The following is an 18,338-nucleotide window of genomic DNA, read 5'->3' on the forward strand; positions in this document are numbered from 1 at the left end:
ATGTAGCATTTCTCACAGCATTGTAGGGAAACGCCGAAGCTAGAACTGTGAAATTAAAGCTAACATTTTCAGCTGCAGACTTTGACTTTTTTTACCAGATATAACAGATATTTAATAAATTTATTTCTTCAACTACATTTCTCAGCCTTAGTTACTCCCTACCATGGCACTATTTCACAGGTTTCAGAGTAAACTATGGGTTCAATTTATCTCCCATGAAGAGTTTTAATGCATGAATTTGTCATAACTTAATCATAAGCTCAAGAGCAACAACGAGACAGCTTGATTCCCTGCTGGCAGCTGCCGGGCCTTTTCATAGCAGATCCTAACATGGAAGCAGCTCCTGCTAACACATACTCTCAGTCAGAGCTGCACTGGGAAAGAGAGTATATCAATAATTTTTTGTCATAATCATTGGACCAAGAATATTTTAGCCTCTGGCTAACAAGTCTGGTTTTCTTCCATGGATCTAGGGCATATGCGTTCACTCCAGAAACATGATGTAAGCTTGTTTAGAACAGACAGAATAGACTGAAATGGCAAAAAGTCACAGTCGCTACCTCTTGGACTGCTTTATTCCTTAGGTGGTTTAAGTCACTGTAGCTCCACTGCAGTCAAATGGAGCCCTGTCAAGTGACGAGATAATTATGAATCATGCTCTTAAGCAGATCACTGCTTAAAAAATACATTTCTGATTCAACACTAGCAAAACTCCAAATGCAGCCCTATAAAACCCAAGAGAGTTATTCTGTGAATAAGTTTTAGGTCATTTGATATTCACTATCACTGAAATGATTCTTTACTTCTCCTTTCTGATTTCTACCTTGCATTTCTTGCAACATCTTCATTGACCACCTGACATCACTGGTATTAAGTATCAAAACTAGTAGCTAGAGATCAGGTTAGAGAAAGTTGCACCTGTATTTTCACAGTCATTTCATTCCACTTGATATTACACTGGTTTCTAATACACAGACAAAACTTTCAGTCTTTGGCTTCTGGATTCATGTAGTAATTTAAAATGAAGTACACATCCTTTATATATTCACATATTTCCTATGCTTTTTCACACGCAGCCTGTGAATATTTGGATGGTGGATTGCTAACCATTTTCTTAGGTTAGATGTGATTTGAAACAATTACATATATGCCATTAACAATGACTCAAGACCAAGCAATTTCAGACAAAGAGCGTGAGGCACACATTTAGCACAAGGAATCCTGAGAATCTGGGAGGAGTCTACCTATAGCACACACATAATCAATAATTAGTAATAAACTAACCTGGATTTAAAGTTAGGACATGGAACACGTAACCTAGCAGTAGAGTTTCTACCTTTTTTCTTCATTTTAATACAGTTCCCTCCTCTGTTTTATTCTACTTTCTCCTAGGGGATAAGTGCATTCTTAATGTATTTCTGGAAGCAGCAATGTTTGAGGCAGCCAGTTCTGTAGCTGTGAGTCTGCTGCTGAGAAAGCACTTTCTTCCAGACCAACAGTTTCACTCCCAAGGACAACAGACTCCTAGCTTCAGAGAAGCTTCATGTTCACCTAGGTAGGCCACAATCAAAAGGAGACAGGCTCTTCTGTATTGTCTAGGCCAGTCATTCTGATATCAAAGTCAAGGACCAAAGCCATAGATGGCACTTGATATGGTAGGAAGAGAGCTCTGTGTGATGTGCTTTCAAGGCCCTAAGTAGCTAAGAAAGCAAGAAATCTTTCTGTTAAGCAGACTGCATTGGATGACACATTCTCCTGAAGTCATTCTAAACATAGTGGGAACTGGAAGAGCAATAGTTGTTTGTAGCTGGATCCGGCCATCCTCTTCACAAAAATGCATTTCTTCTGTATGTCATTCTAATTTTTTTTTGTTGTTATTTTTTTAAAACAGCGTGCTTTGGATGATACCACAGAGGCAAAATAGCTGAAGGATGAAGACTTCCAGTTTCTTTTTCTCAGTGAGTAAATATATAAACCCATCCAAAAGTTAACATAGGCCTGATAAAGGAAATTGTCGTCTTTGAAGCACTGAGCTAAGAAGTGCATTTAAAATGGTCTTACCTATTATTTTAGGCATGTTATCAAATACAGATATCTAAAAATTTGTAGGAGGTATAGTTCATCATTAAAAAACAACAAGTCTAAATCAGCATCTTTACCTTTAAATCAAAGTGAGCAATTTTCTTAGAGTGAAGGTAATTCACACCATCCAAAATCTGCTTGATGAATCTGGTTGCTTCCTCCTCACTCAGAGACTCCTTCTGTGCCAGGAAGTCAAAAAGTTCTCCTCCAGAAACCCTGCAAAACACACCAGAAAACGTCCTGCGATCTACTGCATTGTGAGACATAAAATAAACGTAAGCACAGAAAACTAAAGTAGCAAAAAACCTCCATACAGTTAGAAAAAGGCCACTCTTGCAGACAATCTAGAGTTTTGTGTTCTGGTCCCAGGTGTACCAAAACTTCCTTTTGACTTCAACTCTCTCCCTTTGGGAGGTAGTCCTTAGGGAAAAGACTACATTTCCCTAATTCATTGATGCTTCAAGGTTTGATTCATCAAGGATTATAACAGACCAAAAAAAGGTACATTGTTTGACGACTCTACAGACATGCACATATTTCAGTAGGATGACCACTTCAACTGTTATTTTTCAACATTTTCATTTTGTATGAGACAGAGGAAATAGAACAAGTTGTAACAGTCAACAACCATTAAAGAATTACTTCTCTTATCAGTTACCATCAGGAACATGAGGCAGTAAGATGTGCCAAGAGAATCTCTTTTCTTTCCAGAAAAGCCATTACACTGTTCTAATAAAGATTCTTGCCTGACATAACTGACAGGAAAGCATTTGTTTTATGCTGAATTTTTAAAAAGAAAGCAGATTGCAGTAGCTTGGAAGATACCCAAAACTGTTTTCCCAAATGAAGGACATGCTATTAGTTATTATGAGTTTTCACACTAAAATTGAAATACATTCCATGCATATTTAGTACATAAGACTTCTATTTTAATTTTTGTGCCTCATATTGAGAGCTCTAGTGCTACTTTTCTATATACTGAATTGGACATTGTTTGCAGTTGCTATTCATAATTATGTTTACATTTATTGTTTCCAGTTCACACTGTCATTGATATAATTGACTTATTATCATTTAAATTTACTGCTGGGGGCACCCACAAAGTGGATGTTTCTCTTGGGCTCAGCTGTACCACCCATCTGTGCTCACCATGCAGAGTGCAAACGCAAGACTTGAGAGATCCAACAGTCCTTCTCAAAAACAATCTTTTGACCCTGTTGTGTGATGAAATACCTCTAAAAGAACTGGCAGGTTCAAATGCTTTAACTAAGTGCTGTGACTCACAGACAAGCTAGATCACACTGTCCACTGCAGAGGTCTGTCACGCAATCATTCCTCTGACCCCAGGCTCCTATACAACACTGGTGGTGACAAGCTGGTGATTCCCTACTCTGCCTCTTTCATAGTAATCTACTGTAAACAACTACAAAAACTGCAAAGAAAGTCAACTGCAAACAAGAACAATGTGTCAAAAGCCACAAAGATATTGGGCTTATTTCTTAGCTTCTACTGTTGCTGTGGGTGACAGCATACCTTGCTGTTCCAAAGGCAGGCATTTACACAAGGCCTATTGACTTGAGCATTGATTATTTGATATTTTTTCACGGCTCCCACAGAGTCAGAAACTTTCTAAGCAGCATAAGGCAGGACACTTCACTTGGGCAGACATCACCTCACTTCACCTGGGCAGAAGTCACTTGATGCTTTAATTGTTACAACTAAATGGTTGGCAAACAAAAATAAGCTTATATGACCCAGGAATGTGTTGCAACTGCTGTCTCTGGCTGCTACCTCCTCCTTCCTACTAATCTCAGTTACTCAGCCTGGGAGACTCTAATTTGGCCTCTGATTTTCCGTTTTAGGTGACACATACCAAGGGTATCAGCACTGCCATCAGCCTTGCTGGACAGGTTTTGTTTCATCCTGTGCATTTCAGGAGCCAGGGAACACTGTCTTCTTTCTGTATTGTAGCAGGTTTAGGGCCTTTGGTTCATTAGTTGAAAAATTATTACAGCTGACTGGGACAAGCCAGTAAAGAAATCTGTAAGTAAATCCTGGTAGTCTCTTGGTGAAATCTGTGTACAAAGAGCAGGCAAGTCCTATTTCCTTAATGATTGCTATTCAAACTGCACTTCAGCAATCACCTCTGGCAGGCACTATGGCCCGGTCATCAGGAAGCCAGCTGTACGGGGATACTTTCTTGTACTTTTCTGGAATTTAACCATGTATGCACACTACTCTCTCTTCCTCTTTTACCCTCTAAAATCTCCTTGGTGATTGTTTCTTAAGGTGGACACTTCAGTCAGGAGTAAGAATAAAAACGTTCTCTCTCAGGCCAGGCCAACAGCCCACGTAGCCCTGCCTCTGGTTCTCCACCACCAGCAAAAGATACCACTTCAGGAGAGCACACAAGCTGAGCCACTTTGTGAAAGCCATTCCCCTCATCCTCCCCTGGCACAGAGGACTGTGCTAAGGATGCGAGAGGATACCTTCCTGCCTGGAGGAGACTGGCAACTTTCTTTTGAGGAATCTCTTCTAGTACACAAAGGAATGTCAGAAAATTGTTGAGCTGCCCAGATGAGAGGTACTAAATTCCCTTTCTCTCTTGCTGTCCCCAAGAGAGGTCACTTAACACAGCTGGGTATGCTGCACAGGGCACACCAGGGATTTTGCCCCAAGGGCAACCTCCACAACACGCTGGCAACCAGCTATGCCTACGGCATTGCTGAAGAAACCGTACAGCCTGCAACAATGAGGATCATGGGAGATTTACTTGCTAGCTCCTTGCTGTATTTTCCCTCTTCTCTCTAGTTCACACTAACCTTGATTCAGACTAGGCAGGGGGGACTTCCAAGGTATAGAATACAATATTAAAAAAAAAAAAAAGGGAAACCAAAAAAAGATTCAGGGAGTCTGAAGTCCCTCTGTTACTTTATCAGCAAAAGACCTCTTCTTACAATAACTACATGAGTATTTAATTTTCTGAAGGTCGGAGATTGGCATGCATTATAAACAGTCCATTACTCTCCAGTTTCTTGTGGTATAGCCTAAGACATCAGCCTAAGCTGCAGAGATCTTAAAATAGTAATCTAAAGGAAAACTCAGAAGAGATGTGGTGATTTCTTATTAACAAAGACTCAGACTTTAAAAACAGGTTTGAGTCAAGTGTACGAAGAGAGTGGTAAGCAGTTTAGTGCAGAATCATTCTTATCCAAGTTATGCACCTGAACTCGGGGAAACCCTCAGGCAGAGGAGGCTAGCAATCCCAGATGCCAGCCATTATGGAATCCCAGAAAAAAAGTACAGCACTAACTCCTCTGCAGTGAAACACTCATAACTGCACTACAAGTTACATTTGAACATCCAGGGAGGTATGTTTTTTAAATCAGCATCACCTGTAAAAGAGCAAATGATCCTTTCTCAAAGGACCTTAGGTTACAGATAAATTCCTTCCCCTGGTTCCATCTCTTTCCCTTCTGCCATGTAACCTTACTCCCATGGCAAACAAAGAAGCAAGAAAATGATACCATTATTCTTCCTTCAAAGTCCAAAAGACAAACAACAATGCTGCCTTACTTCTTGGAAACAGCTGTTTATTTTGTGTACACAACCATACACAACATTCACCAGTAAAGGAAACTGGTGTGTATCGATAAAACTTGCTTTAAAGCTGCTTATTGATAAAACTTGCTTTTAAAGTTTGGGCAAAGTAGGGCTGAAGAAACAGAGAACAGCAAGGTCACAAAAAGCTGGAGAGTCTATCCCTGAACACTGTGCACAAGGAAGGGCAAACCGTGTGCTTGCCAAACTGCACTGAACAGCAGCAGACTTCGCAATGTTCTTCCTGCTCTTGAACAGAAGAAACAGCACCTGTAGAATCAACCCCAGTGTAAAGAAGAGATAGTCTTGCCTGTGCCAGGACAGTGAGTTTGGGAGAAGGTCAACATTTTAGCTAAAGCCTCTTTTAAGCACCAGGGTAAGCTTCTTCAATTAATCAAGAATACTGGGGATGTTCTTCTGAAGCCAAAGTCCACTGTAGCTTAACGTAAGATTAATTGGCCAGGTGCTGTACTGCTTCTTTTGACAAACTGCAGGGAGTATGAGACTGATATCAGAGTGTCAGGAGGAGAGATCATCTGTTTACAGAGAGAATTTAATTATCTTTATTAGCAATTATCATCATCCTCAATTTGTATACAGCAGCTGAATGCAGTGACCTTAATCAGGTCAAAACTCTGTTGCATCCAGCCTTTTAAAAGTGCAATAAACTACATCCTGACAACAGGACACACAAAATGTACCAGGCCATGTGAGGACAGGAAAAAGCAGAAGGTAAAGAAATGGGAGGTTGTTTTAGCACAAAGTAGCTGCCAGTCAGAAAAAGCAAGCTCCTTTCCTGTCTTCCAGTGCATTGCTACAGAGGCCAACATTTGGCCAGAGACATATACTTAAAAATTAACAGATGCTTACCGTCACTCATATGCCATCTGCTAGCAGTCACATTAATCTCCAGGAACGCTCCCTGGCCTAAACCCTGGCTCCCCTGGAAAGCGCGGGGTTATTCCATCTCACTCAGGGATCAAAGCCTCATTGCCTGGGTTACATACACAAGGTCAAGGCAGGTGCCCTAGGGAATACATGGTCTACCTAACTTCAGCCACGGTGTCTGTGTATTTGTTGATTCATGCATACAGAACAATTGCATCATTTACTCATTACCTAAAAGTTGTAGTAAGTAGAAGACCTCAGGGTGTCTCCTTGCTTGCTGCTTTACTTTAGTACCATGAACTGACAGATAAAAGGTTTGTCATCTTCTGTACAACTGTAAGACTCAGAGCTTTGTAAACTAGGTGGTATTGATTCCACAAAAAAAGGACACAGCCCAAAACAGCTGAAATTGATGTCTACCTTGCTTCACTACACGACAAATTTAATCCCCTTAAGCCAAGACTATACATCCTGACCAGCAAAGCTCCATTTATTAGAAGAGCTACTTCCATTCCTGGCTCTGATGAGTACAAACACACAATTCTATTCTCTCGTTTGTGTGACAGTGTTCGGGTTTCCCCTGGTTCTCAGTGGAGATTAGGAAGGCTGAGCCACACTAATACACATAGATGTAAATCTGCACATGCACTAAGATAATTTACATCCCTTTCAGCTCCTCAAGGTAGACCAAGAGCACACACTATGAACTGCACAGGAGGAGGTGCTCTGGACATAGGTCTGTATGATCATCCATGCACACAGAGTCACTCACTTCTATTACAGTCTTGATCCTCAGCCATGAAACACCCGGAATGGCAACAAGTGACAAGTTTCATCCAAATTCATTATCCCCGTATAAGTTTGGGTATAAAGAGACCCAGTCTCTTGGTGCCTCCCCTCTTGCATTTCCTGAAGAAGTGAAATAATTCTGTCATGTCAGATTACTGTTTTGCCCAATAACTGACATTAGGCAACTGCAAAGTTTTCTTGAAACGACTCTCAAACTAACACATCAACAGTAACACCATTAAATTGGGGGATATCCAAATATTCTACAGCGTTCAGCTGCAGGAGCCATGCAGAAGTGCAAATGATCTTCCTCTGTGACCTCAGCCACTACAGGTCAAATTTAACATGCATCAGAATGGTTGGCAAATAGCACCAAGAAAAGAAAGCCAAACAGCAGCAGGCAACTTAGTGACCCTCCTGACTTCACGGGTAAGAATCTACATCCCTGGGGTGGGTAAGGGAAGCTGAAATTAATCACATGACCTACCTAAAGTAATGACAATTTCCTGTAGCATTTAACATTTCAGTATATTCAGTCTGATACATCAGTTACTCTGCTCCTTGGTATTGCAACACTAGTAATCATGAAAACTGCTGCAGCTGGTCTATGTGTCCTGCTCTAGTGCTACAAGAGCAGCTCTCAGTTCTTTTGGGATATCACTAGTCCCTTTTCACAAAAGGGGCTTTTCCTTTAGCCTCTCCAATATAAGTTCAAGTCACATACACAGGAATATTTCTTCCAGTGTCATTTTGATTCATATCAGGTTGCAAGGCCAGGAGACAAAAATGCCATTTACACAGAGCAAAGCTCTCCTGGCCAGGCAGGAGAGAGGTATTTCTTCTTTTTAAAAAAAGCAACCTCCTATACCTCCTATTCCTCTTTATTTGTTAGGGTCCTTCTACATCACATTATGTTTTACAAGACTGAAGAAATTCCATCACACATACATTGAAATGACTGTGTAAACTTTACCCTCCACACATATTTCAGATTTACATCACATAACCAAGCCCTACATGCAATCCCCAAAACAAGATGACTTTGAAACACCATTAAAACGATATGACAGCTTTCCAAAACGTGGTCAGGCATGTCTGTCTAAATGGTGGACTTTAAGAATCTCAAGCCAGGCAGTAGAAAGAGGCAGAACACATTCAAAATAAGTTGTGTTTTATATAAGAGATTGCGTTATTAGTCTGTGGTCTGCATCTGTCTCAAATGTTTCACCTCGGTTCCATCAAACATACAGGAAGGGCAACATGGTATAAGAAAAGCTGGTGGCTTTGGGATGTAGTATTTCTAGGCTGATGAAACAAGCAGCTAAACAGAATTCATGCAGGTAATTTAATGACTATTGTGGAGATTGACAATTTTGATACTGCTTCCTATTCTAATAAACCAGCTTTTCTCTACATATTAAACACCTATTAGCTAAGTTTTCTCACTTCCTTTCGGTCACTGAGATTAAACACAGGCAAAAGCATCAAAAGGTGACTCCCTGAAACGTAAACTCATGTTCCAACTAAGCAAAGGCTCCTTAGCCAAGGCTTTGTTAAGATGATTCCTGACCACACATCCAGCTTCCCTGGGCTGTGCATTTATTCTTCCAGGCAGGGACGTGCACAGGTTCTGAAGAACAAGCCATTGTTCACTCAGACCAGATGGAGAAACTGCTGCTAGATGGTTTTAAATCTCTTCTGAAACAGCACAAATCAGTTTGCGTTACATAGCAAATACATGGTTTAGTACAGACATCTTAAACCAGCAGCTGGGCTACCGAATGGGTCACAATGCAGGGATGAGGCTACAGCAGTCCACAGATCCCCTGGATGGGAGGTTCACTTGTCAGCAGGACCTAAATGGCAAGGGTTTTCCTCCCATCACATGGTGGAACAAGAGAAGGGTGAGCTGCTCTTCACTCCCACCTTGCAGCTATTCATCCTTGATAACTGAAGTCTAGGGATTAGAAAAAACTCTTCCCTTGCCCTCCTCCCCTCTTTTCCCCTAGTCTCCTCTAAATGAGGAGAATATGGGAGTAGTAAGAATGGCTGTAAATTTTGCAAAGGAGTTGATGGCTTCACAAAAATGAAATGAGTATTCAGTGGCCATTTGTGCTTCCCCCAAGGTTCACATCAGGGCAGCACTAGGAAGGCATGAGGTAATCCCTCTGTTAGGAAACTGTTTTCAAGTTGACAACACTCCTGGCTCAGTAACAATGGCCTCAGCTGATGTTAAGGTGCACCTGTATCCCCAGGGCACACAGATGAACCAGGGGGTTTGTTTACCAGCAGCCTCATTCAATTCTCCTGCCAAGATTTGCGAGGCATGAGAACACAACAGCTCCATTTTAAGAGTGCCTCTATGTCCTGGCAGCCTCTGCAGCCCCTTCCAGTTCCTATTTACCTCATCCTACCCCGGAGGATAGGAAGTTCCCTTACTCACAGCTCAAGGATGAGGACCACATCTGTCTTGTTCTCATAGATGTCATGCAACTTGATGATGTTGGCGTGCAGAACCTGTTGCAGAATAGTAACCTCCCGTTCGATTTCCTCACGTCTCACACCACGACGGCTGGCCCGACTCTGACGTTTTTTAATGAACTTAGCAGCATACTCCATACCGGTGCTTTTTTCTCTACACTTCTTCACTATAGCAAACTGGCCACTGCAAGGACAAGAAGATAACAATAATTCTCTTAAAGCTTTCATGTAATCACAGCTACCCAAAAAAGCCATTCATATACAAAGCTTGATCTTTCAACGCCTGAGCTAACCATACAAGCCTGCTCTTGGTACAATAGTGGGGACTGTCAGAATTCTGAATTTAAAGTCACTAGAGTGTAACCAGGTAACCTCCTGCTGTGTCTGAAATTTAGCAAAACCAAGTAGTGTCTGACAAGAAGGGAGGACAAATGTTATAATCTCTAAAAAAACGGTTCATGTTTAAATGAGTAAGATCTGTCTCAAAAGGTTCAAATTACCACTCCTTCATTGGGTAATGATTAAGGCATTCAAGTTGGCAACACACCACTGGATGTTCTGAAAGGACATGCATGCATTGAAGTATTTCCCTTAAGAATAAACTCTCGGAAGAGAACTCAAAGGATTGATAGCCCTTTGGAAATGTAGAACTGGCCTCCAGTAACCAATTTCCAAATAAGAGAATGGTGAACTTCCCACTGTACCAAATAGTAAAGTGGCTGAATTAATGTTTAAAAGGCATGTAGCTGCCATTTGCCAATTTAATTTTCCTCACTGTGGCTCCTAAAGTAAGATATTCCAGTCCAACTGTAATATTTCCTCCTTATCTCCTAAGAGGGAAACACTTGGAGATCAGATGATTAACTCAAATAATAGTAACCCTGCAGGTTGCAGCCTTATGTCAGTGCAGTGGTGGGAATCTTTAAAGATGAGACAGCTGTTACTGACTCTTTAATAGGAGTGTAGAAGACCCTGCTTTGTTCTTCCTTCTATGAGCTTTTCTTTCTACATCATGCTCTTGAGAGGCACTGTTTGGACTTAGAGAAGGCACGATCTCCACAGGGCTGATGTTCCCTCCTTCTCAACTGTCTTCTGAAAAAATAACTGTAATCAAGCTGAGAGATGTCTTCTCAAAAATAAAAAAGAAAGATGGTCTGCAGTTAAAGCAGTATTTGAGTTATACAAATTCTACATAAGGCAAGGATGTGGAATGAAACAATGACTATTCAGAGGATCCTTTTGCTCATACCATTTGGAAGGGACAAGGACAACTGTATTGTACCTTAGAAATGCTTAATCACACTAAAAATCATCACAGACATACAAACAAGGCAATTAAATCACAAGCTATCACTATGTGTTTGCATTTGGTTTACACAGGACATGTTAAAAGAGTTACTTCTACCTTATAAAAATTATGGGAAAAGGATGGTCTGTAGCTAACGTACTGGAGGGATTTGAGCGATCTGAATTCTGACATAAATGTACCATATATCGTATACTTCAGCTATTCACTTTTGCCCCACCAGCAAAACAGGAAAGAGACTTACTTTCTTCCACACAGTATGCCTACAGATATTCGTATACTACTTAGCACAAAGGTGTCTATGTCAGTTTCCTGCTACTGTAACAGAAATATTAAGAACAACCAGTGCTGTGCCATGCAATGTAATAGGCTCTTGTCCAAAGCGACTCCAAAAAGCAGATAAAAATCACACTTAAATAGAAAAACATTTCTTGTCATGAAGAATCACTCAGGTAGATTTATTTAAATGCTTTTTTGGTTTGATTTAAATTTGCAATACTCAAATTAAGCAAAGAGTAGTGGGCATGTAGATTTAAATATATATTAACTCCTTAGGTTGATTAATGAAAATACCTAAATACTTGTAAGTCTGAAGTTACGTGAAACTTGTACGGCCTGAGGTTTCATCACACTCTGAATTTAAACTACCCTTTACTGAACTCAAGTTAGGATGAAGATTTTTCACAGTACTCCTGCAAAGTTGCCTTGTTTGGACACAAACACTCCCCAATTCTCAAGCTTTACTCAGATCTTAAAAAACTGAAACTCACAAACTGACAAGTTTTAAAAAAAGAAAACCTGGGTTAAAGCACAAAAAGCACTGATGTTAATTCTTTCAAACAAAACTGATGCGGACCCACTGCTCTCCTAGCTCAAGCAACCATGAGGAGTAAGAACATTTATCCTGACAGAAACTTAAGTCAGACCAAACATGAAGTAGGTCAGTCCATTCCATTCAAGATGAGTTCCATTCACTTACTGCTCACTCTCATTGCTCAGTAGGAATCCCAGTATTTTCACTGACTCAGTGATTTCCGTAACTTTCATACAGAGTATTAAAATAACCTACACTAATTTTTAAACAAATATATACGTTCTGATGAATGTTCTTGCACCTAATGGTACTTTACCTTCCCATAACTATTAGTGCAGACCTGGGCATAATGATGTGTAAAGTACATAATAAAATGGGGCACTGAATTTGGGCTGGTGGAAAACAAGGAGTTAGTGGGCAAGTGTTGTAGTGGCAAGAACAACTGTCAGGAAAATTAGTAGCTGCATTCAAAGATTGTGTTTGATAAGTTTGATGGCAGGCTGTTGCTGACAAGTCTTAGATCAGTATCTCTGCAATAAAATCTACAAGAGTATGAATGGAAGGAAAAGTTAACTAGTTCTGTTTGGACACTAAAGGACCTCATAGCTCACCTGAGTACATCTGCGACTTCAAGTAGCAACAACAGCTTATTACCACCCTAAACCTTCTCTGCCAGAAACTGTAAGCTGAGGGTTACTTCTTGTTCTTTATTTTTCCATTGCTAGATTACAGGAAGGATTTATCAAACTCCCTTTTAGCAGAGGGAAAGAAAAAGAAAAGAGCATGGAATCCACCTTGCAAATAGGACATGTATGTACTGTTACAAACATTACTGTGGTGGTGAAGCACACCAGGTAGCTGGAGAACTGAGCCTATGGACAAGGTCATGCACTTCAGTCTGCTTTGTTTAAGTGTACAATGCATTTTCTGGTAACAGTGAGATGAAAAATTGGCAAGCTGTAAAGACAGAATAGAACTTCAGTTAAACAACATGTGGCTAAAACTACTGCTTCATGGAAACTGCCTTTTGTTTTGGCAACTGATACCAAAAGTGTCAGGGGTATGCAGGAAGAGGCTGTTGGCCGGTATCTGCAGAATCTTGGTGATTTAGAGGCAATGAACCCCAGCTCAAATCCACGCTCTGCCCCTTTTGACAGTAAGTGGAATTAAAAAAATGTAAACTTTAAGTCTACCATGTGTACTCCACATCCTAACCAAGCATTGCTTAGTCAGAAAAGGCTCAGCTTTTATCAATGAAGAGAATCATACTTCTGCAAAAAAGCATCAAAAATATTTCACTGCATTTTCACCAAGAAGCAGAAATAAGTTTTTAAAGCTCTAGGAAGCTATACGGCCAGGAAGCCACAGTCAACAAATAAGGCAAGGAAGCTTCTAAGAACAGTGCAGTCAAATAGTTAGCCTTGCCTGGCATGTGCAAAGCCTAACAGGTATGCAAGATCCTACCCCGAAAGAACTATCTTATCCAAGCCTTTATCTCATAACATCCGTGAGGCTCTGCTGATGTCCAGCTACTTTACAAATGCACAAAACAAGACAATGAGCTCCTTTTTATACCCAGGAGCAGCCCTGTTATCCCCTGCCACAACGCACTGTATGTCTGAGATCTCACTCTACAAAAAGCGGCAAGTCTCCCGTCTCAGAACACACATTTAGTATCAGATATTTCCTTAGTCAGGGCATTATATCCAGACTTGCAAGGAAAAGGCTCATCTTACACATAACCTTAACCTTTAGCTACTGTGATTTTATCAGCCAGGATCTCTCTATAGAATCACAAACACACACATTAAGTGCAACCCCCCATGACTACATTGTAGAAGCACTGAGCTGTTATTGTTTTCAATATTATTATATCCTTCACTGGCTCGGTAAATGAGAGATGCAAGTACAGTTGGAATTTAAATTATGCAGCATACACAGCAATTATATTCAGAACCTTATAATTATATAATGTACTTAGTGCTTCATTAACACAGACAGCTGGTTGGAGTCTGTCTTAAACCTACAAAGGCAAAGAAATCAAAAATTAAGGCTGTCATTTGGTGCTTGCTTGCTCTCAAAAGCAAACACTCCATGGCAGAGGCAGCCTCTCATTTCAAAGGGTTCAAACAATGCCAGACAGCTCAAAGTACTTCTTTTTTTTTTTTTTTCATACATATCCTAAACACTTTTCAGGAGAAAGGTCAGAATGGATGGGACAAGTGTACTTATCCCTTTAGGAATAATCAATCACAAATGGAATTGAAACTGCAGCCATGTGTCAAATTCATGAATTCATTCCTAAATCTGCCTCCTGATTTTATCACTGTGTGCAAATCCTAAAGAACTTAAGATAATTAAATTCCTGCTACAAAATCCCCAAACTTACCTTAAACATTCTGCTAAAAGATTTTGCTCTGTAGTGCTGAGAGCTGTTTGTGTAAAACATAGTGGGTTTCATGGTTGTTTTTTTTTTGTTTGTTTGATTGTTCATTTTTTGCAAGACGTGCATCTTATTTGGTTCAGACTTCCTAAAGAGACATGCTACTAATGCCGCTTCCTTGAATTCTCTCTGGGGACATGAATTTTACCAGAAAAGTTCAAGGAGAAAATATTATTTTATGAGTACTGATCATGGGAATGAACACAGTCACTTTTGTATTTAAAAAGCCCAGTGATACTGTGGATTTTGTACATTTCTGTTTACTTAAAAGCTTACCAAAATAATAATGACACAGCATAGGAATGCCTCTCTTTTCCTTTTACACACTTATAGTCTGGGACAATTGTTCATAACAATACCCATTCCCTTCTACTATTTCCTTCCTGCATGTGTACCCACAAATGCACGCTCTACCCACTGCTGTCCCTGTCTTTATGACATTTTCTTTATCCCTTAAAAACAGGATTTTGCAGACAGTCCTTCCTGAGACAGTTTGTGACTGAGTAGAAGAGATTACAAGCCACAGGGAAGAATAAAAATGCACGATTTCTTAGCCTAGGACATTTAAGACAGTTACAATTTAAATACCCATGATACTGTCCAAACCCCACACTTCCCTATTTGCTGCAGAGCACATTTGCTTTGCCCCTGCTTGTTCCTGAATTAGCAGGGTCTTTATTAGAGCATCACAGGGTAAGCTAAGGTATTTTCCAACCACCTTAAAGACTGTCATCGTAAAACAGCAGCTGGTTTATCTCCCCATACAAGCAGCACAATGCTTTGCCAGGCACTGGCACACTGAAGCACACAAAGAGAAGAGCTAAAGGCTGGAGGAGGGACAAGGAGGGAGAAAAGTCTTGGAACAAGCATTGAAGGGGTAGCATATTGCTCTACTGTTCTACCAGACACAATGAATAGTTCATGTGGAGGCCCATACAGCTATGAGGAAGAGGATGTCTCACTGGTATTTTACACTCAGTCAGACACACTTTGGATTTCTTGGTAAATACAGAGCTTGTAAAGTCGAGGACCAAGAACAACAGCATTTCTGTACCTCCTAACGCATTTGCATTCAGCATGTAAGAATCAAATAGCATCAGTTTCCAAAAACTTGCAAGCTAGGCGGGGAAAAAAAAAGATAGGAAAGTATGTGTCCCTGACACCTCAGCTGACAGCACTGAGAAATTAAGCCACTTAATTTCACATGGGGAGTCTGTGGCTGATCTTAGACTTGACACTAAAATTTCGCAGCTCAGATGTCCAAATTTCAACCAAATTACCTTGCCAAATTAATGGGGTTTTAGTATATTGCTGAAATGAACACAACTTGGATCATAAACAGCAGTATTTACAACACATACAAGATAAGCTCAGGGGCTGACACTTCCTAATATTTTTAGTTTTTTAAAGAAATTAAGTTTGTTCCCCTTCAGAAATGTTTTGGACAGCTGTACAAAAGCCTTGTCACAGATTCAGCATAGGCTGTCCTCAACTGTGGTAACAGCTCAAGAGTATAAACAATAGCAGCTGCAACCTGTCAGTTACAATTACCACAACAAATCCGTTCATCATTAATAAGGGAATTTATCCTGGCAATGAAGATAACCTATTATTTGCATTGCTACTATCATCTAGGAGATCTGTCACTGAATAAGAACACAGAGACAGTATTACTGGGTGTGTTTGGACCCCATTTTCAGTAGCACGCTTTAGAGGAGCACAAGTTCATTTTATTTAATTGTTGTGTAGTTCAAGAGAGGATGTGGAAAGGATGCGGGTATGACAGAAACCAGACAATCCAGAAGAACAGGATAACTTTTTGCTCTTTTTTCAAAGTTCATTTTTAATACTGGTTCTGCAGTGTAACGCTCTGGGGCAGAATTTGACTTGAGAGAGTGACAGAAGTGCAGCCTGGCAGTTTTGAGTGCCTCGGTGCATAACAGTAGTATTGCTACAGAGCATTAGACTAAAGAGAGCCCTTAAGCAACTGTTTGTATAGGTAAGGGTTTATACGAATGTTCCTCTGATATTCCAGAAATAGCACATTGCTGAGTAGCTGTCATGAAATGCTGAAAATACGTAAACAAAATACAGAGGTGACAGCACAGGTTACTCGACTCCAGTCAGGCTCTCCAAGGCCAGAGTGGGGACAAGTCAGGAAGCTGATTCTGTCTGTCATTTGAGAAGATCAAACCTTTTCTATCCCAAATACCAAACCTATGTTCCCTTTCTGCATGTTCAATCTATTTCTTTATGTTCTGTTCATATTCACCTTAATTTAATTAAAGAAATCTAAAGAGAATAATTTTTATTGTTGTTATTTTTTTGGTAGTTGATAAAACTTGAAATTCCCATAATATAGATGATACACTAGAACATGTTGACAGATACACTTTACATTGAAATATGTTTTCAAGGAGTTCTTTGAAGAGTAAGTGAACCTGGAAAAGGACACTGGTCTGGCATTCTGCCAGTCAAGAGGTGACAATTCCGTAGATGAGCCAGGACAATTTACTTTGGAACAGATTTGCAAGGGATTTCAGGCAACAACCTCCCATTGACTTTAACAGTAATTAGGTTCCTACACAACTGATGGAAAATAACATGGTAGTCTTTTTGTACTTAAGTTCTCAAAGTCTGTAAAATGCAGTCTGGAAAAAGTAAAGAAAATTATAAGGGGTAAGCATACAGATGGACCTAAAAATTAATTTAATGTCCTAGATATCATTAGAATTACAATTATAATCATTCATATTTTTATTCATTAGGTGTTGCTGCACAAGAATACTTGACCAGAAAGGAAAATAAAATAAAACCTAACAACATCTCAACCAGTCTTTTAACTAACTAGATTCACATGCAGACTGCTGCAAACACAAGATAGTTTAACCCTTCTTTTCATGGAGTACCTGCAAGCTCAGTTAGGGATTTAAGCATTTAGTTGGGATTCCTTTTGTTTCCAATTTGGAATGCGTTTTCTTGAGGCTGGAGTTTGCAATGAGAAGCTGCTTGGCTTAGCAACGCCAGCAGTATATGGCCAGGCTGCTGGAAGGTATAATCATGGCCTGTTGCACTGGAGCAAAACACAGCAATACTTTTTCCACACAGTATTTTTACTTGAATGGTGCCATAATTATCTATTATTCTTTTTTGATGTTGGTTTTGATCTTCGGCAGGTGTAGGGAGGTAAAAAAAACATCAAAAAAAGTAAAAGTTTCCTCTTTCCATTTGAGAAGAGCAGAAAATAGCAACCTAAAGCACACCAAGCTACAGCAGTCTGAACGTGGTATTACTGACATCAACACATTTGGTATTGTTGCACCAGATAGAAAAGCTCATTAAACTAGAGTGGACACAAGCAAATGCTTTTAAGACAAATGCAAATGACCTTCCATTCCCCTTGATCTTCTCCTCCCTCACCTGTTTTGTTGTTGCTTATTATGTTTTAACAAGGTTACACCCAGCTCTTCCTAGCCCACTTCAGTTCTCGCTCAAATGTGCACTTCTCTCAAGATTGAAGCTGAGTTGAAGAACCTGTGGTTGGTATGCCAGCCAGCTGGTTTTAACAGTGTAATTACATTCTGGACAACGTACGGGCCTTGAAGGAAACTTCTCACACCAGAAGTCTCAAAGCCATACAATGGAGGAAGACAACAAAACTCAAGTCTGATTGCAATTCAGAATTATACTAGATACTGGGAAGATAAAAAGACGCACAGGAGAACTTTCACATTTTTGAGTCATCCCGTTTAAACTGCTTCCTCTCCACTCAGAGGAAAACAGAAACACACAGGTGCTGAGCTCAGCTCGGTCAGAAAGTGGGGCTGCCTCAGGCTCATCACTTGATCCATCTACCTTAGAGCAATACCCTGAGAAGAGCATTCATGCCCATGGGATAGAACTAGATGATTCTGACTCATGTTTACAACAAACTA

At 40.1% G+C, this 18,338-nt stretch overlaps 1 protein-coding gene across 5 annotated transcripts in view; it reads right to left on the bottom strand.

The window, feature by feature from the left end:
- DAPK2 (death associated protein kinase 2) overlaps positions 1-18,338 on the bottom strand; it is a 53,240-nt gene that overhangs the window by 16,100 nt on the left and 18,802 nt on the right. For all 5 annotated transcript variants that reach the window (XM_042804255.1, XM_042804254.1, XM_042804253.1 and 2 more), the window contains 2 exons: positions 9,803-10,024; positions 2,160-2,298 (listed from right to left, as the gene is read on the bottom strand). In XM_042804255.1, coding sequence (XP_042660189.1) covers positions 2,160-2,298; positions 9,803-10,024 — 361 coding nt within the window. The remainder of the gene's footprint in view (positions 1-2,159; positions 2,299-9,802; positions 10,025-18,338) is intronic.

This window comes from Tyto alba, unplaced genomic scaffold (genome assembly GCF_018691265.1).
Source record: "Tyto alba isolate M040663 unplaced genomic scaffold, T.alba_DEE_v4.0 Super-Scaffold_41, whole genome shotgun sequence".
NCBI lineage: Eukaryota > Metazoa > Chordata > Aves > Strigiformes > Tytonidae > Tyto > Tyto alba.